The sequence below is a fragment of the Danio aesculapii genome, chromosome 2, assembly GCF_903798145.1.
Source record: "Danio aesculapii chromosome 2, fDanAes4.1, whole genome shotgun sequence".
NCBI classification, from domain to species: domain Eukaryota; kingdom Metazoa; phylum Chordata; class Actinopteri; order Cypriniformes; family Danionidae; genus Danio; species Danio aesculapii.
In genome coordinates, this window is record NC_079436.1 from 40,587,705 (window position 1) to 40,613,889 (window position 26,185).

A 26,185-nucleotide genomic window follows, 5' to 3' on the forward strand; every position below is an offset into this window, starting at 1 on the left:
TTAGCAATGTCCTTGTGTGAGGAAAAAGTGACGTACCTGTATCTGTCTTCAGCAAAAGTGTGCTCGATCCTTGCTTCACCTTTGGGCTGTGAAGACAGCAGGGCATCCACCTTCATCACAAGATCACTAGCTCTAAATCACAAATAAAACAAAATGATTGAGGCTAAGGCCCAAAATAAAACAAAAAAAATCTACTCTACGGAAATAGACGAAAGCAAATGTTTCAATCAAGCTTAATTTCACATTCTGTAACATTTAGAAATGCCAGAACACAATATAATTTAACTTATTACTGTATTTTTTTATTATCCAAGTGTGTTATTTTGTATTAAGTTGTATTCTTATTTTGTTTTGTATACTTGTAGTGCTTTGAGTTTATAAAAAGCACAATTTAAATGTATTATTATTATTATTATTAGAAATTTTTGTTTTTTGTTATTTTCTCAGATTTTATTTATATGATTTTCATAACAATTTTAATGCACTTTGTTTACATAATTTCAGGGGAGAAAATATGGCATTGAAGAACAAAAGGCAAGGAAAGAATAGCTACTCGTGTTGGTGTTTGAGAACCAGTGATTACAATCACAATATACAATATATTAGTTTAGACATGCTTTTTTTTCCCCCAGGGGGCACAATGGCTCAGTGGTTAGCACTGTCACCTCACAGCTAAAAGGTTGCTGGTTCGAGTCCTAGCTGGGCCAGTTGGCGTTTCTGTGTGGAGTTTGCATGTTCTCCCTGTGTTCGCGTGGGTTTCCTCCAGGTGCTCCTGTTTCCCCCACCTTCCAAAAACATGCGTTATAAGTGAATTGAATAAAATAAATTGGCCGTAGTGTATGAGTATGTGTGAATGAGAGAGTGTATGCGTGTTTCCCAGTAATGGATTGCGATAGGAAGGGCTTCCGTTGCGTGAAATATATGCTGGAACAGTTGCCAGTTCATTGCGATGTCGTGTTCCCTGATAAATAAGGGACTAAGCCAGAGGAAAATGAATGAATGAATGGATGTATTTTTCCACTCTGTCATTCATTTAATTGTTGCAGTTACAATCATTGATCCAACTGTAATATACAAGTAACATGCAGATTCAGTGCTTTTAAAATTCCAGCCAAGCATATCAATCTTTTCCATTTTTTCCATAAGTTAAATCATAAAATAAAAATTCAAAAATCTAAATAGAGCAGTTAATCTGAAACTATAATTGTACTGTTTGTAGGCCTGTCACAATATCTATTTTTTTGTTGTTCGATATATTGCAACAAGATACATTGCGATAACCGATATTGTCATTTTAATATCACTCATTATATAATGCCAGAATGACAATATAATATCATCAAAATGCAAGTACACTCTTCCAAACAACACATATAACTAGTCATTTTAACAATTTAATAATTAGGTATTGGAATCAAAATGTGAAAACGCAAATCCTAAATAAATAATGATAAATGTTAACAAAAAAGTGCAAGGTAAAAATGAACAGAGGCTGTAATATCTGCTACCAGAGCAATTTTTCAGCTGTAAGACAGCTACATAGAAATATACTACAGTAATTTAGAGTAAACACTACAGAGTTTTTTTAACCATACTGACACCTCCAATAGAGATAGAGATGTTGCACAATCAGCTAAAGTGTTGCTCGAATTGGTTTTTAGGTATGGGCGATATATATTGCATCACCTAAAATGATTGAGGTCATGTCCATTTGTTGTGCGATAAGTTGATATATTGATTATTGTGATAAGCCTAACTGTTTGCACAGAAATGTGCTTCTAAATATTTTAAAATGACATTAATAAAACAGTGATTAGTTACTTAATTTGAAAAGTATTGTTACTTTGATTAAATATTAATATATAATACATGTTGATTTTGCACTTTTCTTGAGATAAAACTGAAACAAAAAATAAATAAAATAAATAAAAACCTTCTAAGCCTTTCTAAGCCCTTCTAAAACCTTCTGAAGCAGAAAAAAAAAATTCAAGTGTCTTTTTGTATTGCATTCTCTAATTTATATGTCACATTACTGCTATGTTTGCAAAGATGAGATAAGAAACTAGTTTCAAAGCTGTGCAGTCCAGATGTGCACAACGAATAACCAAAACCAAGAAGGAAGACTTAGGGAAAAGTTTGAAACATTCAAGGAAAAGATTCAAACGCTGATAAAGCCAACCACTGCCTCCTCTATAATAGCCAATACTACAATCAGCAGCCCTCTAAAAGTTTACTGAGAGGATAAATGAACATGGTGTCACGGTCTCAGTCTGCTCTTCCAGCAAATACACATTAAACATCTCCTTCTTTAAAGCAGACCGACACACTTCATTAAGAGGAAGTAATTGCCGCTGAAACGACATGTGATGGAAATGTATAGTCGTAATCCTTTCACAGCTTTGACAGAAGGACATTCTGTGCTGAATGAGGTCTGGAGCTCTGCTATTAGTTATACAAGACAAACAGGGCTTACAATGAATACACACCAAGTGCTAAATAAAAGAAGAAGAAAAAAAGTGTCATTAATGGGTATCTGAAACATTTGTATTTGTTTAGTTCCAGTTAATAAGTATTTAGTTATTCTAGAATTTAACTTTTAAATTGTAATAATGCAATAGGGTTTACCATGATATCGTTTCACAAATGTGTTGTAATTATATGGAATCTAATGTGAAGTACCATGATGTTTGGATGCAAAGTGGCTCATGATTTCAGATTCTAGTAGTGGCTCAGTAAATGATCCATTCATTGAATCTATTTTTTCTCATTGTTGAGAGTAGATAAATAAAAAATCTAATTATTATAATAATCATTAAAATGTCAATTAAAAAAACTTGATAACTAAGATTAAAAAACGCAAAATGCTAATAAAACAAATACATAAAAAATAGACTAAAAGAACTCGAAGAGAAGAAATGTACAAGATCAAAATTAATATTAATTAAAAGAAAACACAGAAAAAAAAAATTATAAACGCATAAATTAAGTAATACACCATACAGTGTGAAAAAAAAAATGTTACTTGATAGACCCTTATTCTGGGTTCAATGCAAAATGCGAATTTAAGTAACTATGTAGATGGCTTTTGTATTTTAAGATTAAATGAGGATGATCTTGTTTTGAGGTCCATTGAAAACTGAAAACATACCTGTCCTCTACCATGCCCATCTGTTGAATTTTGCCCTTGATCCGCTCCCCTGATGTCTTCAGAATAATGCTCTCCAGCAGCAGGAAATCATCCTGGTTAAAGACTTCCCTTTCCTCCAGTGGGCCAATGATCTGAGAGATAAAACAAATACAGAATCAACTTACAAGATACAGCTTTCACAGTCTTTCTCTCCAGCTTTTTTCATGTGTGATGACTTATGGGTAGGGCCAGACAGAATCTGTTGACATTTGTTGCTAAAATCAATGTGGAATGATTTTGGGAGTATCATAACTAAAAACCTAATATATGAAATAAAAATATTACCTTTTTAACTATGATTTAATGTTTACAATGCAAATCTAATTAGATCCACTTATTTGGTAAACAAATAAAGTTTCTCATATAATATATTTACTAAATTACAGAAAATATTACTTTACAAACGGTATTGTAAATAAATCAAATGAACATTTTCATATTAGTCAATCATATTACTGAAATTAATTTAAAAACTTAATAAATATAAATTTACACACATTTACACAAGTAAATAAATAGACTCAATGATGGGCTAAAAATCTGCAGATTCTGTGTGGGCCTACTTATGGGTTTCAAAATGATGTGTTTTAAATTATGGGTTTCATTTCCATTTTGGGGAACTTCTATTCAAAAGAATTTAACCTCAAATGAGCTTGAAACGAGATGAACCTCAAACAATAAAGTAAAACTGACATCTTACACCTTTCCCAAAGTCAAATTTACATGGCACATAGGTTACCCCTTTTTCCAGATTTGAGATAAGTCTTTTGTGTCCCCAGAATGTGTCTGTAAAGTTTGAGCTCAAAACAACCATCAGAGTATTTGTTATAGCTGTCTGAAGTGTCTGTATTATAGCCGGTAAAACTTGGTTGCTGTTTTTTTGTACTGGGCCTTTAACCGGGACATGTTAATACGCACAGCTGTCAATCAATTCGGTGGGGAGGGGCGGGGGACCGCACTCCTACGTAAAGTTGCGGTCGGTCTGAAAACCGCTCCAATTGATCTATCGTTTTTATGTTGTTAAATTTGGGGGAAAAAAAAGGACGGTGTGTTTATATCACCCCAATATGACTGTCTATGCACTATATCTACACACATGTCTGTGCAAACAGCTTGAAAAGTAGATTTTTCACCAAAGGTGCCCTTTAAGCACTTTTCAAGCACATTTTAAGACTTTTCCAGCTTAGAAGAGTGGCAAATTATATATTTACACACATATGTATAATTCTTCATACATCAGATGTTATTTGTTATAGTTTTCTAAGGAAATTTTTGATTATGTTTACCCCAAGCCCAACATTGTCTTACTGTCATTTACTCTTCTAAATATAATTTCCTCGCATCTTAAATGTGTCATCTTTCATCTTAAATTCTTATGTATATTTATTTTAATTTCATGCATTATTCACTCTTGAAGCTGTAAAGCCTTTTGACTTTTCCCACTGTTTGAAATGATAAATTAAAAAAAAGACATGCAGATCAGACTCCAGAGTTTTCCTTTTATGCAAAAGCAAACAGATACATTCTAAATGATTCATTCAAAAGATGATTTTACTTAAATAGTTTATCACCTAAACTAATTTAGTTTATTAAATACTTTATAAGTAAATAAATTTTCAAGCAGTTTCAATAACTTTATCAAAAAAAAAATTTTTTTGTTACTTATTTTTTTTTAAACCTTAAAAACAGAACGTTAAAATTCAAGCATTTACGAGGATTTACAACCCTGTACAAGTAATCCATATACATACAGCGGGAAAATAAGTATTGAACACGTCATGTTTTTTTCCTGGGAATAATATTTCTAAAGGAGAATTTCTAACCACAAAAATAAAACAAAACAAAAAAAAAATCTGAAAAAAAAAAGTTATGTGTAATAACAATGAAAGGAGAACAATGAAATGACACAAGGAGAAAGTTCTGAACTACTGAAATGTATTTTATACTTTATATAAAAGGCTTTTTGGTGATGGCAGCTAAAAATGCCTCTCATATGGAGAATGAAGTCACATGCATTTCTCTGGTGTGACTTGACTTGCGAAAATCTTTTTGGTTCTGTGGGTCTCGTCTATCAAATCTGATCTTTAATTTGTGTTTTATATTGGATTCAAATCAGGTGATTGGCTAGGCCATTCTACAGCTTGATTTTCTTTCTCTGAAAGCATTTGAGAGTTTCCTTAGCTGTGTTTTGAATCACTGTCTCGCTGAAATGTCCAATTTGGTTTCATCTTCATTATCCTGGTGATGTAGATGTTGGACTGAAGCAGCTAATATTAATTAATGACAAAGGGCAGAGGGTTGCTGAAGAACTACTGAGAGGTTTCAGCTGCTGGCTGGGCTTTCAGCGCCTCCCTTTCATCATGTGTTCAATACTTTTTCCCTGTGTAATTACATTTTATTACGCAGAACTTAATTAGATTAGTTTTGTTTGCATTTATGGATTTCTTTGGTTGTTAGAAACTTCCAGGGAAAATTTCAACTCAACGGTACCTTTAGAAATATGTTTTCTGCAAAAAAGGTGACGTGTTCAATACTTATTTTCCCTGCTGTAGATTTATGTTTATCGTTTATGTTTTTCTGTCATGAAAATAATGTTACGTATTCAATAATATTCAACATGTTTGTAATATCTTTGTCGAAATCTCATCTTGAGTTTTTATAGGATTCTCATGGTCTCCTGAAAGTAATTCTAAATTGTTAATTCTAATAAGTTGCTTTTTAATTTTCGATAGATGAACACAGAGGAGAATAATGACACACTGTACTCAGTTCTTAAAGCACGTGATTGAATTTTAACAGTTTAACAGAAGTTATTCTCATAATTCTAGCAAAGCACCGTGGGGTGTAGGAAGAAAAAAGTGGATTTAGTCAGGCAAATTTATTTACTTACCCTTCCATTGCTGATCACAGCTCTCTGGCCCTTCTGCAGTTTGAGGACATCTCTACAGTACGCAGAATGAGCCAGCAGGAAGTTCACATTAGGAGACTCATACGCGCTCTTAAACAGAGGAACATCCATGCCCTGTAGTGTCGAAAAATGCAGAAGCGTCTGGTTAAATTGCTTCTATATTAAATCCTGCACTTTTAAAAGTGACATTCGCAGCAGCAACAGTGAAATAACCCAGAGCAAATAATCCATCACGACTGTAAGTGAATTATAGGAGAGCTTATTTTACCCCGACAGCAAACTCCGCAATGTCACTGCCTCCGTAAAGAGCCTGCGCCGTCTCCTCTTTAGCCATTTTGGTGATGAAGTTTTTGGCGTTGTTGGAGGTTTGCGTCTGCATGGCCGCCCATATGGCTCGAGCGATCAGGCTGTTCTCATTAGATGGGCTCTCGCTGGGGTTATTGATCAGTCCTAATCGCACATTATTACTGGTTTTCTAAAGGAAAAATAAAAAGTACATTAAGCTAGGATTAGTTTAGACTCCAATCTGTCAGATGAAATTAAAGCCTGCAGTTGTAATAGAAAATTATTTTAAATATACATTGTCATTATTGTTAACTAAAACAAAACCAATTTTGTATTGGTCAAACTTATTTATTATTTTAAAAATTAATTATGATGATGATTATTACCATTTCTTAAATAAATGACTATTAAAACTGAAATAAAAAGCTAAACAAAACAACTTAAAAATAATAAAATGTCTATGTTATACATTTAATCAGATTTTAATAAAATACAAAGCAAATTAAAATCATTAGAAAAAGCACACAATTAGAAAAATGCACACAATTAAATTATTATTTATGAATGTTAAAACACACATGTGCCTTTAAATATATAGTAGAATACAAACATTATTAGACTTCCTCTGAAATGTATTATCATTATTATTATTATTTACTATTATTATAAATTTTTTAAAATAATTCCCAAGTGCAGTTCATTAGAGAAAAGAACACATTTTCAAACAAAATAGTTATAATAATTAAGTTCTAGTGGCTAACTTAGTTTATTTATTATTAGTTATTTTGCAATATACTAGTATACAGGTTAAAGTTCAATTTAAAGGATAGACTATAGGTTGTTTTCACATGACATCATGAATGACGCGCGAAGTTCAGATGAAGGGCAGGAAATCGTTCTTTTACATAGGAATCGCTATAAGAACATCCAAATATTTCTGTTTTATGTTGTTTATAATCGTTTAAATCAGCCAAAATAAGTAATGCTGAACAGCTTTTAAAGACTTCTAAAAGTTTTTGCTCATAAAGGGAGGAAAGTTCAAGAAACTGTCTGAAAAACAGAAGGCGGCATGTAATAAACAATTATTCTATACAACCATGTGTGCAAATTTTTCTGAACGTGATAATTCATTTGACAGCACCAATAAAGATTATTTACAGGCTTAGCGAGGTGTATAAATATGTTAATGTGTTTTATTTAGTAATCAGATACAAACACATCACACAAAATCCAGGAGAACATAAATAACGTACCTGCCATGTTATCGCTGCAATGAAATCTCTGGCTTGTTTTGCAATAATCCAAGTCTTTACTGGCGTTTTGGTCATTTGGTGGAATAAACAACCGTAACGTTAACGGCTATATGCGCAGCAGCAGTGAATGTTTGTTGATGGCAAGTTCATCGACAGAACAAAAAAGAAATGCAACCCTTGTGACAAAACTAGATGGTTATTATTATTATTATTATTGTGGAGCACTTTTTCCCTTGCAAAAATAAATAAATAATGCTGTAGTCTATGCATCCACACTTTTGTATGCTTTAATCTGTTATTTTGTGATGTCTGGATGATATCCGCAGGGGGAAAAAAAATAGCAATTTAAATTAAACATGTTACCACATAGTAAAGTGTATGATGTGTGCAACTCTTTTTTAATGAATGCTACAGAATACTGTAGTATTGTAAACTGTTAAACTGTAATAAATACTGTACTGTACTGTACTTCACCATGGTGAATTGTGATTATAGCGTGGAAAAATGAAGCCTACTGAATAATATTTATTACTACAGTTGTGTTGTACCACAGCAACAATATAACTACTACGACAGTTTAATTCAAGTAATTATCTATAGTATGCTTCCAAACACTATAGTGTTTACTATAGTATCTTTTCACATAATGTAATAGCTTATACAGTATCTACTGCCTTGATGACTGGCAAATAAATTTTAGTTTTGTAGAAAACGCGGCCCTCTTCATGATATAAGGATCATGCCCAATAGATGTGATTATTTTATATTTAGATCTCCTTTCAAATATGGTATAAATTGCAAAAATTTCCTCTATGTCTCCCATTCGTTTTTTTACTTCCTGCTCTCCATCTGAATTCCGCCAACCTATATTATTAGGTTACTTAAGGTAAATTAAGCAAGCCACTGGACAACAGTGTTTTTTTCTGTAGCCAAGAAAAAAAAACATTATTATTATTATTAAAGTTCTGCTTTCATTCCCGTCAAACTAGATTAAATAGGAAGCATTGTGAAAATGTCCTTGCTCTGGAAATATTTTCTTTTTACTTGGAAAACATTTGAAACAAAATTTGCATCTCACAGAATGACTAACAATTTTGCCTTCAACTGTATATTTCAAAATATATTAAAATCTTGTTCTAGTAATTATATAAGTTGCATTAATACTTATGTACAAATATTGTATTGAACTATAAGGTCACATTTCAATCAGATTCCAAAAATATTGTGGCAACAAAATTATGAAATTGCCCGTAATTAACCCTTGTGTGCTGTTGGGATTTTGAGTATTCAAATGTTCTCTCTGTTTCAGCAAATGGACTGATTTTTGGTGACAAATCTTATTTTGACACATATTTTGGGATCATGCTTTGAAAGTTTTCAAAAACTCAACGATAAACTTTGGGCAAATTTGCTACCCTTTCATTTTGCCGTTTTTCCCACATTGACTTATATTCAATGACATTTTTTGATTGCAAAGCCATGACACCATATCATTATGCATTCTTGATTGTTGGTGGTTTGCCCCATTGGAAAGAGGTACAGTTTGTCATTTTTATCATCAGTTGAAGTGCAAAAAAGCATAGATTCTGGATTTTATATGGAGCATAGTTTGTGTGTGTGCCAAGAGGCAACCTTCCGCTTCTCCCTCGTGAAGCAAATCCGAAAGTAACTTTAAATGCAATTCATCAAAAATTCCGTTAGTCCTGGCTCCATAATCCTGGCAAATTTCTTTTGACCCTACTGTTAAAATGGCCAACTTTATAGCAGAAAAAAAGGTGTTTACAGCCTGGTACAAACAAAGATTTTGGTTCATATAGCTAATATTACCCTTCAAGACAACTGTGAGGGAGATAAATGTTTTTATAACTTATCCGTTTCATTTACATTAAGTCTGCATAATTAAGGGTGTGGCCACTTGAGTGACAGCTAGATCTCGGTGGTCGCCGTCAATTCACCCAAGCTGATTATGGCTGATTAGCTGCTAAACTCGGCATATACATTATGTTTTTGTTTTGTTTTATGTGGCTTTACACAGTCAATTGCGTTTTGGATTTACTTCTTACAATTATCAGATAATATGGCATGCTGAGTGCACTTTATTGTGCTCACAAATCATTTATGTGGCCTCCATTTCCCATGTGAGTAAAAGTATACACTTGTATACCATATCTATAAAAGCATTTGTTTTATTCAAGATCATTTATAATTTTCTTTAGAACTGTAAAGCCCTCCAGAATCTGAAAGATTGTTTAGCTGTAGGCTATAGAACAGTCATCTGAAACGTTGTCATACAGTTTTACGCCTGAATTTCATGAATAGCCTTGCATTTACTAACACAGACTATATCTGAAGTATTTGGAAGTAATTTGCGTTTTCCTCCTGTAGAAAAGCGTCATAAGAACAATGTGTAGTGGCTCAATGCATTACAAAAGTTTTTTTTAAAAGACTAAACACTTTATTGATATAGTACACAACCAAGCACATGTGGTCAGAACACAAACGAGTCGCAGGTAATGTAGTATTAAGCGTTTTTACAGTCTATGGTTTGTGTGTGTGTGTGAGAATGTAAGAGAGATCTTTGCACACTTATCATAATATATCTGAGAAAATCTAAATGAGCAGCTCTCAGAACATAGTAAACAGTAAGTGTATTTATGCGAGCACACTATAATTTGCTGTTGAACTCCATAGAGCTCAATATAAAAGCCATCTAATAGGTCAACGGTGCCAAATGACGATCAACAGTAAAAATGACCCACCAACAATCAAGAATGCATAATTATATAGTGTCATGGCTTTGCAATCCAAAAAAATGTGGCAATATTGGAATCAATGGTGCAAAAACAGCTATGAACATAATGAAAGGGTAGTCAATTTGAACAATGCACAAGGGTTGATAAGACACTGGCAAACATTGAAAGAATTTTGATCTATTAACAGTAACTGCTTAGAGACATTTGCCTACCATGTGACGTATGGCATCATACAGCAGCTGTCGACCTGACGGCTGGTCAAAGTCTCCCACTACCCAGAAAGTCACCGGACGGATGATGCCATCATCTGCAAGTCACAGAAGAGCAGACACATGGGCTAAAAGGAAATTACACCACAGAGACATGCGCTTTTCCTCATGCAATCGAAAAAACTTGAGTGAAAGTGATGGGAAGAACTGAAACGGACTCTCGCGCGTCTCTGGTCTTAACAATCAAGAAAGCAAGAGGTTTCCCGAAGTGCCCAAGCGGCACGCAAAAGACAGACAGGCAATTTCAACTGAGATATAAACCTATAAACGTTTGTAAAAGAAAGATATTACATAGGACCACAGGATAGAAAGAGATTCTCCTTCATCCATCACTCACTGACAGTTCTGACAGATGACAAATGCACAGCTGCGCGTAAATCAATAGCGAGCTTTAGAAAACTTCTTCACTCCGTTAAAAGGAGACAAGAACAAGAACAACAAGACACTAATCTAAAAACTTGGAAAAAAATAACACCATGAAAGGAAGATTCTGGGGTGTTTACAACTGCTGTCAATTTATATTTAAATTTGTATGTACAATTTTTATGCAGTGACAAATATTCCAGTCACCGTCCCAATAAATGTATATGCATCTGGATCTGAAAGGTTTTCTTTTTTGTTTTTTTTTCTGAATATGAAGATTGTACTTTAAGCACTAACATACTATAATATCCAACCAATTAATCCAGAATATCCAGAATGATTTTAGGTGTATCGTAACTAAAAACTTAATATATGAAATAAAAAAATAATACCTTTTTAACTGTTAATGTTTACAATGCAAATCCAATTAGATCCACTTATCTGGTAAACAAAGCAATTCTTTCATATAACATATTTATTAAAAGACAGAAAATATTACTTTTTTCAAACTGTATTGTAAATAAATCATATGAACATTTTTATACAAGACAATAATATTACTAAAATTAATTAAAAAATTTAATCAATATAAATTTATACACATTTACACAAGTGAATAAATGGTCTTCATGATGGGCCAAAAATCTGTGGAAATCTGCTGATTTCTGCACGCGCAGATTCCGTGTGGACCTAGTTATGAGTAACATTTTATAATAAAATGGTTTAATAACATTTAATTAAATTATTGCAATTTCCTTATTTCTTTCCCCTGGAAAAATGACAATGTCAAAATTAGTGATTAGTGGCATGTGATCAGCAGAGGACAAAAAAGGAGGAAGACTAGATCACTTTCCCTGTCCTTAAGTGTAGTCCCTGCTTTATAATAGCTTTCGGTCATTCATTCATTCATTCATTCATTCATTCATTCATTCATTCATTCATTCATTTTCTTTTTGGTTTAGTCCATTTATTAATCAGGGATTGCCACAGCGGAAAGAACTGCCAGCATATGTTCTAAGCAGAGGATGCAACCCAAAACTGGGAAACTTAAGTTTTAATTAATCATAAAATATATATTTTTAAATTTGTAATATCATCTAAACTTACGAAACTTTCAGGTATTAAATTTGAGGTGCCTGTCTGTAGCACTAAATAAATGACATAAGAACAGATGATTTGCAGTGGATAATAACAAATGTGCGTCCTGGCTTTATTTATAATGTACATAGAGCGCGCGTGGTCGTGACATGCAATTGAGAGAGCGGAAAAAGTGCACAGCCGCACACATTTAGAACGATTACATAAGCACATTATAGGACTACACAATATCATTATGGTATATACACAATAGCCTACAGGTCTACGCCAGCAGGCACACAACATCATAAGACGTTAATATAAGGTTAGATTTAGATCATGATGTCAGGTGACCAAAATACAATGTCTAGCTAGCATCTAAAGGCAACGTTATTTTGACGTCCAATAACGAAGTCAAATTACATTGATATTTGGTTGATTTTAGGCTGTGTTAGAAAGTGACCAAAATCCAACGTCTGATAGATGCCATAGTGGTAACGTCCAGGTGTAACACGATTAGACGTTGATATTTGGTTGATTTTAGGTTGGACATTGACATTGGGTTCTGAAGTCAACCCGATTTTCATCTCCAAACAAAATTCAACGTCCTCATGATGTTGGAGTACATTGGGGTACAACGTCAATATGACGTCATGTTGACATCCTGTGCCTGCAGGGCCAATTACATCCCTGAATAACGTCCGGAATGAAGCACAGTTACTGCTCCTCATTGTGCACAATGATGAACGCTGAAGAGGCAGGTCATCTGCTTTGATGAACTACACGATGACTATTATTATTTCTGAATGTTAAAACACATATGTGCCTCTCAATATACAATGGAAGGCAACATTATCAGACCTCCTCTTAATTGTCAAATAATAAAATTATTGTAATTTTTTTTCTTTTTTTCTCTCAGAAAAATTGCAATTTGTCAAAATATTTTTTTTTATAGATTTTAATTTGTTGGAAACATTTTTTCCTTTGTTTTGTTTTCACTATTTAAAAAAAAAAAAACATTATCTGGAAGAAATGTCAAATGTCATCAGTAGTTTACAGAATGAAAATTATGTTTTACTCAAACACAACTATAAGTTGTCACTTTATTTACTTGTATCTTTTGGTAATGTAAATCTTTCTTCATTGCCCTTTTGAGTTCTAAGGGCACAAATTCAGGTCATGGGAATGTTATTCCCTTTTATCATCACATTTTAGAATTTATTTCAGAAAATAATGAGCAATAGGCAACTGATAGTACAGTAGCACTAAAATAAACCATTTACGAATGGTACATGTATTTTATTTTTCTTCAACAATTCCTTATAATGTAACATTATTCAAAAAAGATATTAAATATAAAATCTAATCATAAGTGGCAACTTTATTCTCATTGCCATTTTTACAAACTAAAACGTTTGAGTCCTTTACAAATGCTGCTTGCTTGCACCAATTGTACCACTTAGAATAAAAGTCACAGCACATTCAGATAATAGTTTCATTCATTCGGGGTTAGGAAGGCTAGTAAATAATAGAGTTGACTAGGTAGTTTAGCACCTTGCATGAACTTTGGTGTAAAAAATACTTTTGAAATTAAAAGAGCTCTACCAGAACTGTCCCAGTAAGCATTATTTCAAGTGATTTGAACTTTCTTTTTGTGCTTTATTCACAAATTTGAAGTGTGATATGCTTTAAGTATTCTGAAAAAAAAATTGGTATGTATTCTGAATCGGCACCACTCCTGCTCCATCTAGAAATCCTTGAATGAATACACAGATCAAAAATGTACTGTCATATTTATACATTCAAAACTGTGGGACAAACAAAATAGAGATTTTAAATATTTATAGCTATTTATAAAAGCCTGCTAGGCTTCCATTAGAAGTATATTCCTGTAAAGGCATTTCTCGCTTGTGTATGCACACTCTGCGATTGGTAAATTGGACAGCATGCCGCAGATGTTGTGCGCAGACGTTAAATTTTAAATACCCCAGAATATTCCTTGAAGCAACAGTGAGGTTATGTTAATGATGGTAATGGAGGCATTTTCTGACAACATTTGCACTCCAGCACAGTGTGTTTAGATGAGATCAATGGGAAGTGGGATGTCAGTTTAGTGAGTATAACAGCTCAATGCAATTACCAGAAGCATCCCTGGTTGACATCCCTGAAAACAGCAGTCGAAGAAAAGAAAAAAAAAAGAAATGAAGAAACAAAAATAAAGGCAGACAGATATATTTAGCGGTTACAGTGTCTAAAGCCAGGTGTACACTGCTATTTTTTTTTTTTTTTTATGTTTAACACAAATGTTGCCTGCCAGATTATATGATGACGCACAACAATATCTTGTATACAAGACATTTAATGTTGGCTTTTAATCAAGTCAGACTGTGGGATGTGTAGTACTAGGTAGGGTTGTCACCATACTGGAATTCGGTACCAATCAATACTAAAATTTTAAAAATGGTCATTTCCCGCTAACATTTGAGCATTGTTGAGCACGTTGTTAAACAGCGCTGATTTGCAATTGTGTTCATGTGCTCAACAGAAATGACTGTGATTTGGTGTGAAGGTCATCAGTTCACCGAACTCACCGCACCGTTACTGAGTGTAACCACAGGTACAGGAACATTAGAGCATTACAAAGTCACGTCGATCAGCTGGTTTGTCTATAGGCTGACATACGAGCGATCTACTAATGAATCACGACTTTAAAACGCTCCAGTGAGCCTCTATCTGTGGTTACACTCAGTAAACAAGCTATAGCAAAACATGCCGTTTTCTTCTAACTGGTTACATTAATCGAGTTTATATAACATTTTCATTAAAGTGGAATCCAATGTACATTTACATCCATAATGTAAACTTGACAGAGTGCTTCATTTCCCCTTTAAATTTTAGCGGGAAATTTCAGTATCGATTGGTATACAGGTACATAGGTACACAAAAAAATTACTTTGTTGTTTGTTCAAACTTCTTAAAATGAGCTAAACAAAACAATTCTTGAGTTTTTTTGTGATAACTTATTTATAACTTAGTTAGCCTAATTCCTTCACGTTGTCCCAACACAAATCAATCGTGTGGAACCCTGCATTTTTTACAGTGTTTTTATTTTTTATTTTATGAAGTAAAATCATGAAATAATTATGGTTTTAAATACAAACACAACCCAATGTACACTGTAAAAAAAAAACAAAATCTCACTGCATTTTTTAGTTAAATCAAATTAAGTTTTCTTGTCATCAAACTGACTAAAATATTGACTTTAGTGCAAAGTTCAACTTTGTATAACTTAAAAGTTATTTGAAACCTGATTAACTTGTTAAAATAAGTTAAAGCAACATTAAAATATTTCTTGTCTCGACTTTGTCATTAAATTTTTTTACAGTGTAACAATCAAAGATTTTAGTATGCAAATGATTCACAATTCCCAATAAGTGAATGCAAAGTTTATAGAGGAGAAAAAAATAAAATGTAGTGCAATGGAATCATAAATTCACTGTAAAAAATGCTGGGTTCCACACAATTGATTTGCGTTAGGACAGCATGGAGAAATCAATCTTGTTAGTTTGGATTGAACAAACCAATTAAGTTGTCCCAAAATAATGCTCAATATGCGTGTTGTTTCAGCTCATTTGAAATAAGTAGTTTGAACAAATGGCAAACATAACTTTATGAGTGTGTATACTAAACTAATACTGTGTGCTTGATTATTGATTTATGAATCATGGTGATGGCTAAAAGGTAATTGGTCTTTTTTTTTTTTTTTTTTTTTTTTGCAAGATCTAAAAAAAAAAAATCTACTAGCTTTCATAAAATTGACCAAATCCGTTTATTTTAAATGTTGGAGAAAACTGGTAATTTGAGATTTTTTATTTGTAAAAGTGCTAATAAACAGTTAATATCTTAATAATAGGCAGGTAATAAGCCAGTAGTAAATGGTGTGAATTGTTACCCATATTATTCTTAATATATGATAGAGAGAGATAGAGGGATAGAGAGAGAGATAGATAGAGAGAGAGATAAAGAGAGAGAGAGAGAGAGAGAGAGAGAGAGATTCTAAAAGCAATGTCTTCCTCTTTGTTTTGCTCAGAATTTCATGCTTTGGAATTCTTCAGGTCATATAACCATGTTGATTATCACTGCATCCAAATGATTTTCACATAAACCCACTTGTATTGTGTTTGGACATACGATTTAAAAAAAGAAAAACATCAGAATTCACATTTTGTATGCCGAAGTTTAAGAGCCAAACTGCAGTGTGCACCTGGCTATTAACATAGATTGGACTAAACAAGCAAAGAATGACAGATTTAACTTTAAAAAAGTCCCACAGAAAACAACTCTTCACTGTTCATGTTTTATATAGATGAGCAGCAGGATGGAGGAATAAATTGAGACCAATAACAGCAAAATGCCTTACCTTTCTTTGTCATGTAATTCATGCTGTTGGCCACCGCGGCGTTCTTGTCTTTGGAATCCAGAAACAGGAAACGAGCATATTCGTCGATAAAATGATTATCTGCAAAAGAAACGACTTGTTGTTGTTTTTTTGGAGGTCAGGTGATGGCAAACACTTGAGGAGAAATTGAAAAAAGGGTCATCCTTTGTTCTCAGTAAGAGGCCCATTCACATTCATAATTGAATCCAAGCAAAGTCATTTCGAACGCAGCTATTTCTGAACATTGAATGCTATTTGAGTTCAGTCTGAAATGGGCCTCTCTCTCAGCTTCCTGAAAGACTGCAAATATGCTATTCAAAAGCTATTAAAATTCAGTTTCGTATTCCTCGCAAAAAAAATAAATAAAGCAGTTTATGAATATCATTGCCGCAGTCTCATTTGTACGTCTTTGTAAATAAATGGGCTTTCAAGAACAAACAAGACATTTAGCACAGAATTCACAATGAGGCAGATATTCATTCCCGAGAGTCTACATACGTGTTGGATATCTCAAACTAGCTCGTTTACAGAAAGAAAGGCTGTTTATGATTCAACAGAAAAGAACTATAGAGTGCAAAAATACTCAGGAGACATTTTGCTTAATGAATACAGTCAGAACTCAAGAACTCACTCGTGGCGGAAAGGTCCAGATAATTCCTGCTGGTGCTCAGGATTCTGGAATTGATTCGTGGGACCACGTTGGGTTGATTCATGATATAATCCACCACATCATGATCACTGTTCAGCTCACCCTGAAAAGGATGCACAAGAAGCATTTTAAAAAGGATGACTGACAATAAATAAGACTAAACTGCAATAATAAAAATAAATACACTGGTAAATAAATACATTCTATAAACACAGTGCTTCCCACACATAGACTTTACTTGGGCGGGCGGCCGAGGTAAATTAACGGCCGCCCAAATATATTTATATTTATTTAGACAAATTTTTATCATCATCATTATCCTTTTACAGTTCTTTTGTATCCGCCCAATAATCAAACATCTGTGAACGATTAAGTATTGGAAATGCTCTCTCCATTACCAGGTTTCATACTGCTCATTCTGTGTGCGTTGTGTCAACTGCCAACACACAGACAGTCTCAAGCACACCTTTTTGCGTCCAGCTTCTAAATCTACTAAAATGTCCAAAACTTTACTAAATACTCGGAGAGGAGGAAATTCCATCGAAATTCCATCTACAGAATATTTGTACACCATTAGAAATGGCTAATCAACTCATTTGTCTTATTTAAACAATCTACATCTTTTACTTTTATAATTATATAATTTTAAAAATATATTTATTCGTTTTTATTCCTTTTTCTGTCATTTATTTCTCAACTGCTGTATATTTTATTAATTTGATGTCAATATATTACATATTTTATACATCTAAAATGCTTTAGCAATACTGTACAAAATGCCGTGGCAATAAAGCGACCTAAACTTGAATGAGATAGAGAGAAGCAGATTTTGACATGGCTCCTGATTAGCATAAAATATTTTTTTGTTTTTTATTTCTAGTCTTTTTTTTACTTTAACCCATTGAAAAGAAAAACTTTAAAACAGATAAGAATAAAAATAGTGTTAAAAATAAAATTATGTTTTGTTTGTCACATAAACTATTTATGTGCTGCGGGTAAAAGTTGTGTTTCAATCCGGTTACCACCGCAAGTATATTTCAAACCTGTGGGAAGCACTGAAACACTCAAAAAAGTCTCATAATTATTTTATTAGTTTTGTTTTATGTTGAGCGTGCAGCTGAATTCTTGATTCTGATTGGCTGAAAAATGTTCAACGTTGAATACAATTTTCAGCAAAAAACATATTTAAAGCAGTTTCAGGCAGGTCTTGAAAGCATTACATCAACAATTTACAGTTACGCCAAGTATGCTCAAAAGTCACTCAGTCAACAAAAACTAAAGTACCAAAAACCACAAAGACGTTGACCAAATACACTCACTCACTTTCCTTCGGCTTAGTCCTACTGCGGAATTAAACCGCCATTTACTCTGACATTGAAAAATTAAATTTTTTTTGTTTTTCCAACCAAAAAAATATTCTGATCCTCTCCCCCTTTTTAAAATCCTCAAGCTTTTTTTTTTTTTTTTAAATGTTTGCGTTTTGTACTAAATCAGAATAAAGACTTTGTGACACTTTTGAAAGTGGTCCCACATTTATTAACATTAATGAAAACAAAAAGACAAAATATTTAAAAATGAATAATCTAAACCAGGGGTTCCCAAACTGTTCAGCCCGCAACCCCCAAAATAACAATGCCAGTGACTCGCAAACCCTACATTCCTTGGAGGTGGTTATAAATATACAAACGTTGCACACAAAAAAATATGCCTATATAAAGATGAGCAAATGGACAACACAAAAAAAGTGCAACAGTCTAACAACCACATAATTCTTACAGTCATTTATTAATTTGTTTAATTTAATATTAACCTCACCTAAAAAGACTGGTGGCCACATAGTTTTCAGCACAAGTCTATTCTTGGTTTAATTTTGAAGAGCGCCAGTCAGAGATCATCCCTTATGTTGGGGCCAGTTGCTCAGTTGTGGACAGTATTTATTTTTAATGTATTTGATTGCCATAAAGGTGTCATAAAGTTTAACCTGGTGTTATAACATCAATCTGCTGCAGCTGACACTAATGCTGTGTTGTTAATCTAACATAAACGCACCAATCCTATGAAAAAAAAAAAATTTGAAAGGCTGATGGCTTTTCATTTGCATGTTGTTCTTTACTATTAAAAACTACTATTTTTATCTTATGCTTAAAAATATGGTAATTCTAATAGTTTCATAAAATTTATCAGATTTTTGATAATCACCAAGCGACCCCCTGTCATTGTCCCGCGACCCCCACTTTGGGAACCACTGATCTAAACAATGTATTAGCAACTCACAGCATGCCTGCATTACAACCCCTGTAAGCATTATTTTATTATAATAATAATAAGAACAACAACAACAACAACAACAACCCATCATCAATTATTGAGTACATAATTGCTCTGAAAGACAGATAAGTCTATCCAGTTGTCAGTGGGATTTAGCCTTTTTTTTTGTTGTTGTTGTGATATAATGATCTAATGTATTGCTCTCAAAAATGTTGACCAAAGAGAACACCCCTCGTGACAGACGTGTCATTCTCACCAGATAGACAGTGCGCTGAAAAAAGCTGGTGGTCTCCAGGATCTTGTGCATGACGACTGTCTCGAGTTCATCAGGGTCTAACTGCTCACGCTGTAAAGGCATACCATTATACAACACCACGGGCAGAGGGCCAACACCAGTCTGCTCATAATATGCCTTTCCCTCCTGTGGAGACAGAGAAGATATGACCTCAATATAGCTGATAGTTACTGGGAGACGAAGAAACATTAACACATCCTCTATATTTGGTCTCTTTCAGCTTAAAACATGACATCTGGGAGGGCTCACTGCTAAAATACTCAAGGCGCAAACATTAGCTTGAACAAAAAAAGAAATAAAGAAGAAAAAAAAAACTCACTTTTCTGTTGTTGTCGTAAGCAGAGTCAGGTCCCAAGATGCTGCTGATCTCTACATATGGATATCTCTTCTCCAGCACACCCACCACATGCTCTACCTTCAGTTTGCCTCCACTGGGAATCCTATTCATTATCTGGGGGAAAATAAAAACACAAATTTAAAAATTAAAACAAAAAAATATTAAATTTAAATAAAATATAAAAAATATAAATGAATATTAAATATAATAAAGATTAAATTAATGTTAAATATTAGAAATATTAAAAATAGAAAGAAATTATTAAACAAATGAATCCCTATGCAGTAACTCTTTGAGCCCAAGTTGCATCCCAATGTGTTTTTACTTGAAGCTTCATTTAAAATGTACAATCTTGTTTATTTGGGTCAAAAAAACAACAAAACAAAACAGAGGAGATACATTAATGACTCATCCTGTCTTTACAATGAGAACCCATATCGCTCCAGTTCTACCAACTTTGGGATAGCAACAGTAAGTCATATAGATCAGTGGTCATCAACTGTGGACCGGTGAACATTTGACAATTTTACTGCGGAACAGAGAGGGAGGGGGCGGGGGGTGTAAGTGTGGGTGGTAGGTTGCTAGGTGACCATCAATCATTTTCTCAGAGGATGACAAGCTGTCACTCTGATACAAGTTTTATTTATGGACAAAATTACAAGGCACTGCAGTGTTTGGCTGTTCTGTGTTTGTATAGGACAATTAGTCTACAAAAGTGTGTATATTCATTACAAGCTGAACGGTAAGTTCTTGACAAGTGACTTGCGGTGCGCTCCTTGTTGCATTCATTCAACTGTGTTTGTCTGGAAGGCGCGAGCATGTCACACCGCTTGTGTGCACACCTATATTGTAAATAATGAACTTGCGCAAACTCTAGAAAAGACAAGATATGCGAACAGCCCCTAAAAGGCCACAGTCATTTGCGATCTCTCCAGCTGTTGATCTTGCACAGACATGCTGGATTCACCTGATTTGTTGACAAATGGGTTGCGGATCAATTCCTTGGCAGTTTGTGGTTCCTTTTCTGGGTCTTTTCCTCTTAGCAAGTTAAACTTTCCAAAGATGTCTGTTTCTTACTCATTTTGCTGCTTTTGGGTTAAATTTTGGTGCTCAGGTGACCGAGATGTAAGCTAGAGAATACAGTCATTTTTCAAATTAAAAGATTTTTCAAAATAAAAGTTCATTCAGACTCAAATAATAAATAAAACGGAAATAATTAATGATTTCTTGTGTGGCCCAGTACCAATTGATCCACGGACCGGTACTGGTCCACAGCCTGGTAATTGAGGCCCACTGATATAGATCACATAAATCTTTCTTCAATTAACAGATCCAGTGTTGTTAGTGAATTTGAAAGCTTTACTAGATTTGTCTTATATGTTATAATTACATTAGAGTTGGTCAATTCTGAGAAAAACTTTTTCCAGTACATCTAAAAATATCTAATTAATTTTATTGAATACTTTAACTACATGCTTGCCTTGCTGCATAACTGAATGAATCAGTATTTTTGAACAAATCATTTGAATGGATGATTAAATGTGATTAAATAAAAAGTTCACTTGTTTGTTACTGAATTAAAGAGTATTTTTGAACAAATCACTTGAAACACTCAATGTTCTTACAGATATGACGGCATCGAAGGCCATTTGGCCATCCACATCATCAGCAATATAGTTGAAAGCGCGAAGAAGAGCCACACCAGGATCCTGCATCCCATCAACATCATCAGAATCATTCACTACAAACACCACACCGATTCTGCAGAGAGACAGAAACAAACACAGACTTGACCACAAACCACTTTGAGTCTATAAAGAAGAAAAATAATAATAATTCACATAAATAATACTAAACCTCAAGATGGCCAAGTCAGTGATTTATTTATTTTAAAGAAGCGGGTACAAGAAAAAAAAAGTCGAAGGGATGAGAATGACATCTGTAATTGACCACATTTGAACCTGCTTTCCTAAGGGAGAACCACCACTCCTAAGCAAGTGTGATACCACTGTGCCACAGCTCTGACTGGAACACAACTGAAACATTAATCATGTTCTTGTAATAACGTTCGGTCTATTTTCAGACTGACCTGAGTGGGATGTTGTTGCTGTAAAACATCTCTGCCACACCGAGCAGCTCAGCCGTGTTCTCATGGGTCGGATCCAGAATCATCACCTGTCAAATACACACACACGCGCACAAATGATTTGCAGAATTTAGATGTTTGTGGGGTTTATGGTGTGATTTCTAAATGAAATTGCATGTTAACACACCACCTGCGGTACTTACCAGATTATGGAAGTTCTTACGGATCTGTCGAATGACTCCAGGAAACGTGGGCCGCAGCAGTTCTTGCACATTAGAGGGCCAGGACGCATATCTGCCGTCTGTCTCTAGGTTATTAATCCACTGAAGAAAGAGAGATAGAAATTATTCTGTTTCAATTATTATTATTATTATAGCCTTTATTTTACCAGGAAATAAAAATCTATTTTACAAAGTCGTTCTGGCCAAGATTAATAGTACATGGCTTACATGTGTTTAACAAAACAGGAGATAACATCATTCACCCATTATCACACATGAAATAAAAATTATACCTAGTCAGAACATCTACAAATCAATGTTTCAAATTCCAAATCATTTCAAATCTTTTTAAAAGTACGTAGTTACTAGCAACATAGTTTGCAGGTTATTCCATGCAAGGGGAGCTGCATAATTAAAAGCCTTTTTACCATTTACCACTGGTACAGAACATTTAATTGACGAGAACTGTCAGAAAAACACAAAGAAATAAAAGCATTGGCTTATAATGGCTCACATGAACAGCAGGGTTGCGAATGTCCACGGCATAGTCAGAGTCTGAAGGCTGGACGTTGAGTTTGAGGATGTCGTGGATGTATGGCGTTTCTATGAGCAGACTACGCAGACCCTCCATGACCCTTGCCTCATTCCTCAACACATCAAAAACACTGCAAAGCAACAAACAACATACAGGGTTGAACCATGTCAGATCAAAACATGCATTTATACTGTGTACAGTGCTCATCATAATTGAGCACACCCCATTTTGAAAATATATATTTTTATCCATTTCTCAGTGAATACAGGCAATGTATTTTGGTGCATTTAAACAAAACAAATTTATTAAACAGATATATTTATTAAAATGAGATTTTAGTCAGAAAACATATTTAGATAATACAAGATAATACAATTAAGTTAAACCAAAATATTGCAAAAAAAAATTACAGCCCACAAAATTTTAACTAATTTAAATTATTATTATTATTTTTTCTCTTGATCTTTCCTCTTTTTTAAATGAGCTTTTAATCTTTTTCTTTAACATATACATTTAGGCGTACATAATAAATAAATAAATAAATAATACACACACATATATTATGTCAAAACAAACTTTTATTTGGATCTGATCAATCGAAATAAAAGCACTAATAATTACAATTATTTATTGCATGACAAATATACCATTCTAAAGTTGTGTGTTATTTTTCTTTTTAAGAAGCTGGTTTTCCTGCACGAAAATAACTTAAACTGACCAAAGGGCTGTGTTTTAAATAACTAATGCTCAGAAATTTCTATTAATCAAAAAAAAAACTTAAACTAGATCCTCAAAGATATTAAGTATAATTGTTATCAATGTTGATATTCATAAATGATCCTTTAGCACCTGTTTGACCATTTTTAATATTTGTACTGTACCAAATAATTACAGCTAAATCAAAAGTTACTATAGTTATATAAAGTGATTTTTTTGGGTTTATTGCAAATGATTTATTATATATTTTTTGCTACAAACACATTCATATATAAGAGTAAACATAAAAATATACTTAAATAATTACTGTACATGTTTGTGTCGATACAATTATATTTTTTAAATATAATACAATACAAAATAATATAATATAATATAATATAATATAATATAATATAATATAATATAATATAATATAATATAATATAATATAATATAATATAATATAATATAAAGTAATAAATTAACCAAATATAACAATATAATATTAAATTATAATAATCAAATATACCAATATAATATTAAATTACAATAATCTAAATATAATATAATATTAAATTATAATAATCAAATTATAATAACTAAATATAACAATATATTAAATTATAATAATCAAATATACCAATATAATATTAAATTACAATAATCGAAATATAATATTAAATTATAATAATCAAATATAATCCCATATCAAATATAAAATAATATAATAACCAAATATAACAATATAATATTAAATTATAATAATCAAACTATAATATAATATAATATAATATAATATAATATAATATAATATAATATAATATAATATAATATAATATAATATAATATAATATAATATAATATAATATAATATAATATAATAATAATAAATACATCCATCACTTATTTTAAATGTAATCCATTGTTTACCTGAAAATATCCTGCACATCCAGGTCAATATGGAGTCCATTGATGAACAGAGCCGAGTCCCCAGGCTGGAGCCCTAAAGTCCCCTTAAAATACTAGAAGAGATACGAGAACATGAGACATTAGGTATGACACACTCATTACCAGCTTTAAAGTAACCTCCCCAAGCCCTGTGGCTTACTAATCCCCAGATAAAACATATGTTTCTGCCACTTCATAGAGCAGAACAGAAGTTGAAAGAGATGCTCAATATGATCTATAATTCAAACACCCTTTTGAGCCTCGGGCCATTTCCACTCTATATATTCATGCTTTTATCCGTGGCCCTCATGTTTGTTATTCGCTAAAGGCACATGCATTAGAGCGAGGGAGCTCGTTAGGGAACCTTAAAGAGCCTCTATTCGTCATGTTTCCCAGTGTGCAATTACAGTGAGGAATGAGGAGCAGGTCCGTTACCCGTCCTCATTACAAACGGCAAGAAACAGCTTTAATCACAGAAAGGAAATGACCGAAGCCACGTTTAAACCGAATTTGATGCAATTACTTCATTCATTTCCTTTTCAGTGACAAAACAAAAGTGTTTACGTACGTTCGGATACAAAAGAACGAGAAGAAAACAAGCAGCGGAGTGTAGAAGATTGAAAATCCTTTCTGCTACTTTCATATACTTTGCAACTGATGTCCTTTCATTTCAGACATGAAAAAGGAGAAGACTTTTCTTGGTGAATTATGAGGCTAAAACAAAGACTTGACTGGGCTTCTTCTCTTAGTCCACTATCTCAGCAGAGCAGACAAAAAAAAAAAAAAGTAGTGAATGAGAATACCTGCTGACGCCACAATTTTAGGAAAAGAGACGATAGAAAAGGACAATAGTGGCCCTCACCTTTTGATTTTCCTCAATCTCCTTACGGATCTCCGAATTAACCACTGTTTTTGTTATGGACCTGAGAGAGGAGAGAGAAATGTGAGCGGTGATACTGAGAATGATTCATTAGTTCATCACGGTGATGCATTATAATCAAACCTTGAATGCACAGCTACTATCATCTGCATAAAATTGTCTGCGCTGACTTTTTTTTAATCATTGCTGTTTAACTAGACAGCGATGAGATTGCTTTCATTGACGTCATGCGAGTCTGCATTCAGATATAAGGCTTTGAACCATAAATTATTATAAAAATACTGGATGAGTCAGAGCTGCGGTTAATTGCTATAGGTGATGTATGAATGCAAATTATACTTCATGATGTCAAGGATCACTTGAACAGAATTGTATTTTAGTGCAAGCCGCACATTTAAAATACATTTGCTAATCATTGAAAAAAAGGAGTTGTGGCTTCACTATCTGGACCAAATAAAACATTTTTTTTTTTAATACAGCTGCTGACAAGTCATTTTTCCGCCTTTAAGTGTTAGCTAAACCTAGGAATGCATATATGTTTCTGTCAAAACATCCACTGCGAATAAACTTTCTGATGACTTGGAAATGAACATGGAAAACTACAAATGCAATGGGCTATGCACAGCTAGAGTTCTAAAGCCAACGATAACATTCCGGTCAAAGCTTAATGTGACTATTTTCAATTTCACAAGGTTGTTTTTACAGCATCTATGTTGTAATGTAATTTCAATACA

At 33.2% G+C, this 26,185-nt stretch overlaps 1 protein-coding gene across 4 annotated transcripts in view; it reads right to left on the bottom strand.

The window, feature by feature from the left end:
- The window catches only part of uggt1 (UDP-glucose glycoprotein glucosyltransferase 1), a 60,385-nt gene that overhangs the window by 24,018 nt on the left and 10,182 nt on the right, over window positions 1-26,185 (bottom strand). For 2 of the 4 annotated variants that reach the window (XM_056479357.1, XM_056479341.1), the window contains exons 10-25: window positions 25,434-25,494; window positions 24,554-24,645; window positions 22,904-23,054; window positions 22,372-22,491; window positions 22,172-22,257; window positions 21,708-21,843; window positions 20,065-20,196; window positions 19,707-19,871; window positions 17,165-17,285; window positions 16,516-16,614; window positions 14,236-14,259; window positions 10,599-10,693; window positions 6,364-6,570; window positions 6,078-6,209; window positions 3,149-3,279; window positions 37-132 (exon numbers count right to left, since the gene is read on the bottom strand). In XM_056479357.1, coding sequence (XP_056335332.1) covers window positions 37-132; window positions 3,149-3,279; window positions 6,078-6,209; window positions 6,364-6,570; window positions 10,599-10,693; window positions 14,236-14,259; window positions 16,516-16,614; window positions 17,165-17,285; window positions 19,707-19,871; window positions 20,065-20,196; window positions 21,708-21,843; window positions 22,172-22,257; window positions 22,372-22,491; window positions 22,904-23,054; window positions 24,554-24,645; window positions 25,434-25,494 — 1,848 coding nt within the window. The remainder of the gene's footprint in view (window positions 1-36; window positions 133-3,148; window positions 3,280-6,077; window positions 6,210-6,363; window positions 6,571-10,598; window positions 10,694-14,235; window positions 14,260-16,515; window positions 16,615-17,164; window positions 17,286-19,706; window positions 19,872-20,064; window positions 20,197-21,707; window positions 21,844-22,171; window positions 22,258-22,371; window positions 22,492-22,903; window positions 23,055-24,553; window positions 24,646-25,433; window positions 25,495-26,185) is intronic. The other 2 variants (XM_056479364.1, XM_056479350.1) reach the window with 1 other exon arrangement.